The 13143-nt window shown below is 45.7% G+C and overlaps 1 protein-coding gene across 1 annotated transcript in view; it reads right to left on the minus strand.

The window, feature by feature from the left end:
• Nucleotides 1-912: 912 nt before the first annotated feature.
• Nucleotides 913-13143, minus strand: part of LOC137639498 (macro domain-containing protein PG1779-like) — a 52574-nt gene continuing 40343 nt past the window's right edge. Inside the window, exon 2 of the mRNA XM_068371769.1 lies at nt 913-4180. Coding sequence (XP_068227870.1) covers nt 3458-4180 — 723 coding nt within the window. The 3' untranslated portion in view covers nt 913-3457. The remainder of the gene's footprint in view (nt 4181-13143) is intronic.

Below are 13143 nucleotides of genomic sequence, written 5' to 3' on the forward strand. Positions count from 1 at the left end.
TGATTTGCAACAGACTCCTTGGGGGGAGGACCTTGGAGCCCCAAGGACGACCAAACCTGAAATAGGGAAGTTATTGACAAGGCTTCACCTGGGGGGGGGGGAGAAGAAGAAGTGGGGCCACTTCGCTAGGGGAAGCAACACCATCTCTCGAGGACCAGAGTTAGCCAATATTAAATTAGTCTACGCTACTACTCGACGGTCTCTCGGAAGAGACCGAACGAGTAAGAGCTTCGGAGGAGGGTCGGGAGACCTTGGGTTTTTCCCCCTTCGAAGGAGAAATATCCCGTTTAGACTTCTTCCGCCGTTGCCCAAACCTCTCCCACTGGAAGGCACCCCACCCCCTACACTCACTATACACTTATTGTTACAATCACACCGTTGACCTCACCAGGTGGGACAAAGGGTGTGGGGATCGGTCTCTACCACCGACATAAAAGTTCCGAGTCCAGGGCAGGTGCGCATGCTTACAGAAGTCAACACACACTAGAACAAAGAAAAAGCAAAAACAGATTAATGGCAGTCCAATAAAGGCGAAGGATGAAGAGTGGCAGCGTCCATTCACCATCTGAGCCAAAAGTAAAGAGAGCTAAATCACAGGTGTGTGAGTGGGAGCGGTAGCAAGCTACCCCCCATTAACCCCCCCCCTAACTAGCAGTGTGGGTAGTTAACCCTCGCTAAACTTTAATGGCTCGTCATTTCAACTACGCCAAAAGTAATACCCCTAATAAATGGCGTGGTTTGTATTCCAGTTACGGAACAAACCTCTTTTTAGCCATTAACACATTACTGTACGATTAACATCATTCCTCTCTTGCTATTACACGGTCCAATACTATATACCTGTACATTGTATAGCCTGTGCAGAGAAGTAAACATTACTTCATTCTCCAAATATTTTTTATTATAAAGGTCTTTATTGCTTTTCAATATCATTTTTATTGATTCATTTACATAAGCATTTATTACATATATTATAACAGTCAATAGTCTGATTTAAAAAAAATAAAGTTCAATAAATTATACAAAGTTGCACGTCTAGAATTACAGAAAACCTTTAGAGTAATTTGTATTTTTTCTAGCATTAAAAATCTGAGTCCTTTAATAGGAGTAAGACTTTCGCAAACTGGAATGGCGCTATAAATATAACAAGATAATTTTGTTATAATTACCGGCTGTGGATGGGAAGCACCTCCCATCTGCCAGTCAGCCACACACTATCTTTTGACCTTGGGCCTCTGATTTGCAGGGGGGGGGGTTGTTTTAACTTGAGGGACTGTGGGTTTGTAGAGATAAAAGCTTGTGAAAGCACTCTGATCAGTCCTGGATGTTATCATTATCAAAAGGAAGAGATTTAACAGCCCAATAGTCAAGCTTGACTCATAAAGCAAGCTCAAAAAAAAAAATTTGGGTTGGTAAAATATAATGCATTATTAAATCAAAGGTCCTGTGGGTGGATACTGGTCCTTCTTCCCAGTCACACGAATGCATGGCAACTTCCAGGTGCTTGGACTGGTCACACGGGTAAAGAACAGTTAAAAGGTGGTGCTGCTTTCCCTCTTGCAAGTGTGTGGAAGCACTGCACATAGCCTAGGGGGTCACAGTGACAAACACGATGAGAATAAGGAACTTATTCCAAATAAAGATAACAAGGGAATGTCTCATCACTGGTAAAAGTCAGGAGACCGATTGATGATTCCTCTTACCCTAAAACTTAGTCAACGGGACCAAAGTAGCCTTAGGTGGAGAAACCATGGTGTACCTCAATTGTCCAGGGAAAGAGGTGAAAGGCCATGGCCCAGATTCAGATTGACAGTTTGTGCTCTGTACAGTACAACACCAAGCACCAACAGCGGAAGTGTAAGCTCCTTTATGGCATCCCAAGAAACCTTCTCTATCTGGGTTGTTTCTCGGTCGCACACCACCGCTCTTTAAGCGTAAGCAGGGAGACAGGTCAGAATTCTGGGGGACTCCTGTCAATTCGTCCTCCTGTACTTCTTCGATGATATCTTTTCCTTTCTCATGGAAGTAGCAGTGTCTGAAGGATTCAACAAAGATGAGGAGCATACATGCTTCTTGCCAGCCTTCTTCGGGATCAACATCTTGGAAACCAATGATAATGCTCTCATGGACGATGAGACCACTGTAAAATCTTCAAGAGCAGTAGAAACACCACCAACACATGCCCAACCTGTCAATGCCCCTTCAGGAGAAGTGGGAGTCGGGAAGACACTGCAGTGGTACTATGGTATCCTGGTGGCAGGAAAAAAACTCGTGCTGATGGCACACTCTTTAGGTTCAGGTTGTCTTAGGTGTCATACAGCCACATGTATAAACGGATGCCTTCTGCAAAATGCACAAGGATGATGAAATCAAGGGCATGTTTGAAAATAAACCTGTCACACAATTACACCTCACCTGGAAAACAACTGTAGTATGCCCATATTTTTAATTTCATCATAGTTTTACACAAACACAACAGCCTTTCTGCACACTTATCCATTAATCTATAAAAAAGCAAGAAGATTAGAACAGCCCAAATTTGAGAGGTAGCAAGAATACGTGTCCTATTTGCAGCCAAAATCAAAACAGAGTTACTAGCTGACTGAGAAGTAGGTGGGGTTTACCGTCATCAGCCCATAATTACAGATACCTTGCTAAATTCTTTTCAGTCATTCCAGTTTCACTAAAATCACACTCTTATTAAAAGACAATGGTTTGTATTCTTGTACAAACAAATCACTCAACAGTAGCACTATAAGCTGGATCTTATACAAGTCAAAATAAAGTAACAATTAAAATCACTTTGCTTATAGATCTATAAAAAAAAAAAAAAAAAATCTTATTATCCCTTGAAACAACTAGACATGGATCTTACATCATTTTTATATTTTTTTCTCTGCCAAATCAATCAACACAGCTGCCAGTTCTCAAGAGAGCTACACTACTGGTATAACCACTATGCTGACTATTAAGGAAAAATGGCATAATACTAGTAACAGTTATGCAGATAACAGATTTCAGAACTATTATCAGTCCCTAGTGTAGTCAAGATTTCAGGATTTTGGAATCTAAATTCTTTAAATGAAAAGAACTATCCTTAGAATATAGTGGTAGTACATGAAATTTATATGTAACAAAATGTTTTTAAATACTGTTCAGTATATATTCTATTTATTCAATATATTCTTAACTTTCACTATATTAATTCATTATATTTTTAACTTTCACTATATTACTTGCTTTTCCACGGTTTCTTTATCATTTAGGTACATCATTCACATTACATTTACCTAAGAATGATTACACTGATCATTCAAATAAAATTAAACTACTTTATAGATAAAATATGATATGTTATCTAAAAGTTCATTATGAATATAATGGCCAAAGACATTTACTTTGATAGTTCTAAACACAGCCCCAAAAAACACAGGAAATAAAAATGGATATTACTACCTTACAATTTAGGTAATGGAAAGAAAACTGGAAGGTTCTGCAAGTAAAAGTCTTTGTCATCCTTGAGGAAAACACAAAATATTATACGGTCAAATTTTCCCCTGTGAGCTTCAAGCATTGTCCTGACAACAGGTAAAGCAACTTGTACAGCATTTTCTTTTGGATATCCATAAATCCCTGTTGATATACAAGGGAAGGCCACAGTTCTAATATTATTCTCCAAGGCAACTTGCAAAGATCTCTTGTAACAAGATTCTAATAATGAAGGATGCTCTCCCCGAGGTCCTACGGTATGAATAACTGCTTTTGCTGGCAAGTTGTAACCTCCAGTAAGCTTTGCATCCCCTGTTTCACACCCATTAAGGGTCTGACACTCTGCAAGTAATAAGCGCCCAGCTGCCCTGTGAATAGCTCCATCAACACCTCCACCACCCAGAAGGCTATTATTAGCAGCATTAACAATGGCATCAATTTCTAATGCAGTTATATCCCCCTCAAAAATTGATATTTTCTCATTAAGTTCTGGATCAGCAACGTATTTACTGCCTTGCAGTAACTGCTGTTTGTAAGAATCGGAAAGCTCCAACTTTTTGATCAAATAACTATTAGACTTGAAAAACTCAGGCCATGTTGGAATATCCTTCACTTCCACATATTTGTCACGACAAAGGTAGGATCTCCTTTTCTCTTCCTTTGAAAGATTCCAGTATCTCCTTTTCTCCTCCTGCAAAAAAATAAGTTATCATAAAAGACCTTCCACAAAATTACAAATTTCAAAAGTAATTTACATCTTTCCTGACGATACAAACTCGAGTCCTTTGATAGGAATAAAATTTGGCTAAGCTGTAAACAGCCGTTTTAACTTTTAACAAGGTGATTGTACAATAGTTGATGATAGGTGGAGGGTATGCCCCACTCACGCAGGTAGAGGCATAATCACTTTGATGTTAACATAAAAAATTTAGAAGTAATTTGTATATTTCCAACCACACAAACATTGAGCTCTTCATTATATGAAAATATTACTTTGGCAAAGCTGAACTAACCATAAGACTTTTAACTAGGTAAACAACAACACCACTTCACTTACAAGACTTACAAGTTTTGTGAAATTAGGAAAAATACAAATTACTTTCAAATTTGTTCCGGCACCTCCTACAAACCTTTCGCTCTTTATTATATGAAACTCTCCAACAAGTTGGTAACTCGACCCGGAGTATGATTCTGTGCTTTGAACGAGCTTGTTAGAGGCACCCTTTCACCCTCGTTTACTCTCTCATGTGAGCGAGAGCTGACGGACTGGGCAATTGGTCTGTGTGAGAGAACTAAGTATTGTGACTTGTCCAGGTAAGGATTATTGGAGTGATGCACACTCCACTTACTTAATCTAGACACTGACCGAGTGCCTCTCGTAAGTAGACGGAGACATAAATATACATCATGCATCAGGTTACACAAGGGATATGGTTATTACCTGCAGGCGAAGGAAAACTTTGCAGTCCCACAGGTGTTGTTACCCAAGAGAGGAGAAGATGAAGGAAGATGATACCAGTCACTCAACCATTCCTTGCAGCAACCACCTGCCACTTGTCCCACAAGGAAGCTGAGGCATCAAACCACATGTTGTGCAGCCACCACGGGACCTATGGAGAAGGTATCCAGGTTCCTGTGGGTTACGTCTTGTAAGTGGTAGACTGTGAAGGTTGTCCAATGTTTACAAGCACCCCCTTAAAGAATCTGTGCCACAGAGTAGTTATTTTTTCATGCTAGGGATGAAATGATGCCCTTAACATCATGAGCTTTGGGTCTACTACCCTGTGGAGGAGAAATAGTATTTTTAATGACTCTCCTCTTGATCCTGCCCATGCTCACCAACAACTTGTTAACGAGCAGGCGAGCCCCTGTGGTTTGTTTAATGTAACTCCTCATTGCCCTCACAGGGCAGAGTAAAAGTTGATCTGAGTCATCAATAACAGAACGAAAACTCTCAATACGGAAGGGCCTGAATCTAGGATCTGCTAAGCCGGATTTTGAGTCTTTGCAACGAACTCAGGAATGAAGTTGAACATCACCTGTCCCCATCCCCTTGAATTTACAACATCGTAAGAAAGACCATGCAACTAGCTCACTCTCTTAGTAGAGGCCAAGGAGAAAAGGAAGACCATCTTAAGTGGCAAGTCGCAGTCTGATGACTGTAACAACGGCTCGTATCGTGCTCATTTCACGGTTCGTAGTACACATTCTACATTCCAAGGAAGTGGTCTGACTTCCGGCTGAGGGCAAGAACGCTCAAAACTCCATATGAGAGATAATTCCATCAAGGAGGGAAGGTTAACTCCTTTCAGTCCAAAGGCGAGGCTGAGCAGTAGACTTTCACCACCAACACTGAGCAGAGTTTTTCCTTGTGGAAGTATAAGAACTCCGCTATCACTGGGATAGTGGCGTCGAGAGGAGCGATACCTCTTCTACGATACCAACCACAAATGATTAACCACTTCACCTGGTAGATAAAGGAAGATGACTCGCGGAGGTATCCAGACATATTTTCGGAACTGCCTGCAAAATGCCTCTCTTGGAATGGAGCTTCTGGATAACCTCCAGACCTGAAGCTGTGGCAAAACCAATGCCTTTTGGAAGATCTTTGCATGTGGTTATCTGAGTAGATTGGGAAGAGGTGGTAGCTCCCTCAGCAACTGTGAACAGATGTAAAAGGTATGGAATCCATTTTGCATGCTACCAAATAGGAGCTTTGAGGGTCATTGACAGATCTTACCATACCTTTACTTTGAGCAGCAGCCTCCTTACTAGGCTGAAAGGGGGGGGGGGAATACATAGACATCTAGATTATCCCAATGATGCTGGAAGACATCTTAGCAAAGAGCTTGAGTATCTGGTCCTGGGGGGGGCATTACACCAGAAATTTCCTGTTTAGAGATGTCACATAAAGATCTATGGTCAGCAAACCCCACAAAGTCGAGACTTAATTGGCTAGCTGATGATTCAGAGACCACTCAAAGCCAATTATCCGAGTCTTCTTGCTCAGATTGTCTACTAGGATGTTCTTCTTACTCGGGAAGAAACGGGCTGACAAGACTAATGAGTTGTCTTTCCTCCACCTTATCATTTCTAAAGCTAGATAGCATAGTTGTTGCGACTATTGGAAGTGTTTGAGAGCCAGAAAGACTACTCTCATTTCCAGGAGGTTTATGTGGCAATGCTGCTCGAAATTGGACCACTATCTGGAGACCAAGTGTTGCAACGTGCGAGTCCCTCCACTCTTCTTTTGATGCATCTGTGAAGAACATCAATTCCAGGGGTGGAGAGAGAAGGGTCTACTCCCCTGAGGAGGCTAATGTCTAGCACCCACCAATTCGGGTCTCTTTTTTTTGCCCTGGCACCATTCTTGTAAGCCTAAATTGACACTAGGGAGAAAACATTCATGAAAACCTAGGGGCCTATGGACAGGCCGAAACACAGCACCTTGAAATGGTATGTTCATTCGTTTAGGACAAATCTTGAGCACTTCCTTGAAAATGGATGAATTGGAATCTGGAAGCATGAATCTCTCAGATCTAGTGCTTTCATGAAGTCCTTTGGTCTGACAACTTGTCTGACTGTTTCCACAGTGTCCCTCTTGCACAAACTCGTTCAAGGCCAAGAGGTTGATGGATGGTCTCCACCCTCCAGATGCCTTTTCAACAAGAATGAGTCAACAGTAAAATCGAAGGAAGGAGACCGACCAAGGTTCGGCCCCAGATGTCATTCACCTCTGCCACTTGCTCTGTATGCATCCTCCCACCGGTGTACAGGTAGGAGGAATCCAACACCCCAATCGAGAGCAACCATGTCTGCCTCCTCTTTCTTTTTTGCCTCTTCTGCCCCAAGATCGTCTCTGCTAAAAAGTTGCTTGGGGCCTGCTTTTTAAAAGCTAGTTTCTTAGGGTCGTTAGAGCCTCTCTTTTAACCCTAGTGTTTCACCAGAGGCGAGCGCTTCCCACCTTAGCCAAGACAGTAGTCCAACCATGAAATGGCTTGCAAAGAGCACATTGCAATCCGTTCGATGTTTCCGGATATCGCCACAGTGAAATTTACTAGCAGTCCTGCCAGTTTCTCAAAGGTGATGTTATTTGTCAATGCCAGTATAGCAAGGTCCAATGGCATAAGAAATGGATCATCAACTATTATCTCATAATATTTCCTCTGTCGTATATAAGGTGGAGGAAGCAAACAAGTTGAGTTCCCTACTCTGACGGACTGGAATACTCCTGCTACTAGGGCAAATACACTCTTCTTAGACCCAAAGACCCCTCTAGACCAAGGCAAGGCTACCTTAGTCTTGATGGATCTCTGGGTTTCATAGAGGAGGACTGTATCCTTTCCCTCAGGGCTTACCGAAGCAGGATCATGCATGGAATTAATCTTCCTCATGCAGCTAACACCTGCTTAAAGACGTGATCCATCTCCTTTCGCCCCCCAGGAGAGATCTTAGGACTAGCTAGCGTTGGCAAGTCAGCACATTGGTCAGAAGACTTGGAACTCCCGTCCAAATAATCATCCACTTCCAAGCCCACACCCACAGGAGTTAGAGGTAGGTAAAAGTTGTCAGGAATGTCCTTAGCAGGGCTTGAGACCTGGGAGGGAGACTGTACTCCTATCTCGCTACGGATGGTATCGAACCTCGAACAGACTTCCGAGGAGGGACCTCGAGTCTCAAGGCCCAGTTTTTGGGAACAGACTTTGTGTCCTTCCTCTCTCGAGGTTGGACTGAAAAGGTTGCAAGAAGTGATGCTACTGTTGTTATGTGAGCAAGTGATTGCTGGCAAGCTACTGAAGTAGCTTTCACTTGTGTACGTGCATGTGCTACCAAAGTAGTATCAGATTATGAGTGTGTACTGCGAGTCAGGAACTCGCACATTGCAACCGAAGTCACGAGTAGGCCCCCGTCAGTAAGGAGCTTGCTAGGTTGGGTGCGCAACACTGCATAAGACTCTTGCTAAGCTAGGGTCTACTCGCCAACGTGCCTGAGCAACATGGAATCCTGCATGAACACTCGTCAGCGCACCTATAGGAGGTTGATGATTTGCCGTATGCGCTCCTGTAGGAGGAGACAATGGAATAAAAAAAGTGGTTTGTGTCTAAGAAAGCTTTGTTGGTTGCATGTTATGAAACACACTATTTTTATTTTGTTTACAGCTCTCTGTGCCCTCTAAAAAGTGCTTTAATATGACAAATTCGAAGATAATTTGTATTTTTCCTAACCATACAAACCTTAGCTATTTACATTGGGTTTACCTTTTAGCGTAGCTGAAATGGTGAGCCATTAGAATTTAACGAGGGTGTATTACCCATGAGCTAGTTAGCGGGGGGGGGGGGGGGGGGGGGGGGTTAACTGGCTACTCCCCCCTCACACACTGGTGAATGCTCACTTTCACTTAAGAGGTAGGACTTGTCTTTGGGGACAGGGCTGGCGGGCAAATATATGTAAATAGCTAAGGTTTGTATGGTTAGGAAAAATACAAATTATCTTCGAATTTGTCATTTGTTCCGTAACCGAAATACAAACCACGCTATTTACACTGGGTGACTTACCCCTTAGGAAGGGTAGAAAGTCCCCAGCCATACTGGCTTTGGCTTTACCTGTGGACTCAGAATCCGAGTGAGTCGCACTCGAGAAAACGAGTCCCTGCACCTCAGAAGTTCTGTGGCCTACATAAGCTTGTGTGTGAAGGAAGAAGTGTGACCCATCCTAGGCAGTTGACCTGGAGTTCCAGAAGGAACTCTGGGTTAGGACGTTCCCAATACCACCTCGTCAGGGGATGGGGGATGCGACAGTATTGACTCAATACTCGGAACACAAGGAAGCATGGTTTACCTGCAGAGGTTCGAGGTCAGCTATGCAGAGACCAGGATACTGCTTCCCAGTAGAGGGGATGATGAAGAAAGAAGTAAGGGCCAGACATACTTCTTTCGTTCATGCAGACTAAAACCTGATAACAATGCCCTCAACCTTCTGCTACCTGTCCATTAAGGAGCCTGAGGTTAGACCAGCTGTTGTGTAGCCACCACAGAGCGATAGAAACGTATCGAAACTCCTGTGGGTCACGCCCTGCAGGAAGCGGGCTGCGAAGGTCATTAAACGCTTCCAGACTCCAGCTTGTAGCACCTGCGTCACAGAGTAGTATTACTCGAAGGCGAGGGACGTTGCGATGTATCCGACATCGTGCTGTAGGGCGACGTGACGGGGGAGGGTCTGGATTCAGGTCGAGATGAATGTCCTTGAGTCCGAGCTGAAGAGGTATACTGGTGACTCTCCCGTGTCCTTCTTGTGCTCCCAAACCTGCTGCACGTGAGGACAAACTGCTGCTGTTCCCGAAGCTAACCTCTCGATTCCTTTACTGGCAAGAAGGAGAAGGTTTTGGGACATCCGATAAAGAATGGTGACTCGAAATCTTGAAGGAATTGGACCTAAGGGCCAGGTCCCCAAGATTCTGAGTCTAGCCAACAACTCAGGAGTGAACCTGAATGTTGCCTTCCCCCATTCCTCAGAAAGGGCGGAGTCGTACGAGACCAAGAAGATTGCTTACACACTGGCCGCGGCCAGAGTGAGCAGGAGACCCAAGACGGAATACGATCAGAGGCCTGACGTAAAAGGTCTTGAGAAGATCTCTTAAAGGACTATAAAAGTCCGAGCCATGTTCCATGGTGGAGGTCTCACTCTGACTACGGCAGGGACGTTCGCAGCTTCGCATGAGCGAGGAAAGGTCCAGCGGGAAGGAAAAAGTTATTCCTTCCAGCCTGAAGGTCCGGGAAAGGCTGAGCGACAGGCTACAATGCCGAGAGCGGAAAGGAGTTTCCTCCCGCCGTAAAGCAATAAGATCGTTATTGCTGGAGAAGAGGCCTCAAGGGAAGAGGTATATCTCCCATGACACCAACCACAGAAGACTCTCCACTTCGCCTGAAAGACCCCTGCGGATGACTATCGCAGATGACGTGACCTCCGCCCCGCGACTGTAGCGGGTTATCTCTTCTTGAGGAGGAGGCGTAGTGTCTCCAGGCATGAAGCCGAAGCGACGCCCCGGTTCGTGAAAGATGTTGCAGTGCGGTTGTTTGAGTAGTGTGTTGCAGTGTGGTTGTTTGAGTAGTGTGTTGCAGTGTGGTTGTTTGAGTAGTCTGTGCCGTGGGAGAAGCTCTCCCGGGAGTTCCTTCAGGGGAAGCAGAGGGTCCACAAACCGTTCTGCGTATAGTCCCAGTGAAGCTCTCAGGGCCATTGAAAGGTTGACAGACAACCTGGTCTTGTTGAGACCCATTCTCAACAGACAACAAAGGAGGGAAGACGCAGGTGTCGATGTTGTCCCACCATCACCGGAATGCATCTTGCCAGAGTCTCGGGGTCTGAGATGGGGGGGAAGAACAGCGGAAGCTTGAGGTTCCAAGCTGTCGCGATCAGGTCCCCCAGGCCAGGACTTGCTGGTTACTCAAGGCCAAAGACCCCCAGGTACACTCTCTCTACAAGGCTCTGCTCGGAAAGTCGGAGAGAACATTCCTCTGCCCGGAATGCGCGAGCCGATGGTGGTATTGAGAGGATCTTAAATCATCTCAGTATCTCTACTGCAAGATGCGAAGATATGAAAATGCATCCCTTGCTGGTTAGAACACGCCAGTACCATGAAGTCGTCGCGCACGGAGCGACTCGGCAGGAGCTGTAGGATCTGTAAAGGGGCCAGACTACGGCCCATAAGCCTGCCTGAATGATGGAGAGGTATCCTTCAGGTCCTGACCATAGGTCTGGACCGGAACATGCCCCCCCGCATCAAAAAAGGGGAGAAAGGACGAGGATATCCACTCCCATCAAGAGGTTCCATAGGTCAACACCCATTGCAGGTCTAATCGTTCCGCTGGTCCCATAGCGGCCAGAAAGTCCGGTTAATCGTTGCTTTGAAACCACCGGAACTTGGGCTGCCCCACAGGGAACCTATCCTGAGGCGACCATTCAGAACTTTAGACGGGTCAATGAGGAAAAGAGACCTAGGAAATGTTCCAAGGTAGGGCTGAAAGCTCTGCCTGACTGAAAACAGGGACTGCGACTCTCCTCAGCCTTGCCACAGTCAACTGAAGGGAAGGCTCGGAGAAGGCGGCAACAGAATCTGGCGTCCCCAGGCGGTCACCCATCCAAGTACCGACCAGAACCGACGTTGCTTAACCTCGCTGGACGGACGAGAAGCGGGGTATCCAACGTGGTACAGCCGTTGAATCAAAATCATGGCTAGGTACTCCAGATGTTGAGGTCGAATAAGAGAAGGCTCCAAGCAAATTACCATGAAACCCCACTCATGGTAAGGATCCGGAAGCTTGTCCCGGCGTTGAAAAAGGTCAAACCCAAGCTTACCGGAGTTGACCAGACCTCCAAAAGGCGAAGGAGGAGGAAGCCTGCTCCTGAGCGGCCATGAGAAAAGCAGGGAGAGTTCTCTGGAGAAAAACCTGTAGTCTAGGCTGAATTCCAAGAGCTTCCTGGAAGATGGATGGAATGGAAACTGAAAATACCCGTCCTTCCGATCCAGGGCCTAAGGAGTCCTGTCGCCTCGTTACCAGTCTGATCGATTCCGCTGTTCCACGCTGGACGAAGTTTGTTCGACAAACTTGATCAGAGCTGAGAGGTCGACTACGGAATACCCGTCTCAGAAACTTTCCTACAAGAAAGGATCGACTGAAGAAGCCGGGGGTGAAGCCGTCGATGATCCTATGGAGGACCTTCTCCAAAGGCATGAACCATTCTGCCCAAACGGGCAAACTCTTGCCGACCCTATGGCATAGAGGTTCAGAGACACTGAATTCGCTGACAAAGACGGCAGACGCGATATCCTTGACTGATCACAGAGATCGTGCAGGAATCGGCATCGGGAAGATGTTATCCGGATGAGTAACCTTAGGCATCCTCCCAGTGTGAAACCTGCAAGGGGGGGGGGGGGGCAATTCTAGAGTTCATGAATTCTGCCGCTCCCTCTAGGATTATGCCCCCCCGGGAGAGCCTCCCGTGCTACCTGTTCCTGACAGGAGGGGACTGCTATAGCACACCTTGTCTCAGTTGTCGTAGCCGGTCCAAAAACTTTGGCCGACGAGGCAGAAAGAAAGAGACGCTGGAGCCCTGCAGGGTCTGGAAGAAAGCGCCTTGGAGGAGTGAAAACGGAAGTCGACTTCCTCCGCACAATCGCTGTCTATGTCTCTGTCCTTGGGCACAAACAAGCTCTTCCCAAGGATGGAAGGGTGTCTGAGGTTGTCGACATCCACGGATGAGACACCCGAAAGGAAGCCCTCGGTCATTGCGTCCAGATGTCCAACATCGACATTGCCCGCAAGTTCGAAACTTGGCGACGAAACGCCAAGGTGCTTGAGCCCGAGAGTAGGAAAGTACCCATGATCTTCCTGTAGCTTCCTTGAACAAAACCTCGGGTCGCAACCGAGGAGGGAAAAGACCTGATAAGCTCCTTTCACGAGATGGAGAAGAGGAAGGGGTAAACCAGTCACAGTCACCCCTTGGCCGATGGAGAAATCTCGAACGGAAAGCTCCCTGGCAAAACTCTTCCAGGGAATGACGGGGAAGGGCTAAACCAAGTTCTGGAAAGAAGAATGTTGGTCAGACTTCCCTGAAGATTCTTCCTGCTCTTGCATGTGCCATGCTCTGCGTTTACGG

The sequence above is a fragment of the Palaemon carinicauda genome, chromosome 1, assembly GCF_036898095.1.
Source record: "Palaemon carinicauda isolate YSFRI2023 chromosome 1, ASM3689809v2, whole genome shotgun sequence".
In the NCBI taxonomy this organism is placed as follows: Eukaryota; Metazoa; Arthropoda; class Malacostraca; order Decapoda; family Palaemonidae; genus Palaemon; species Palaemon carinicauda.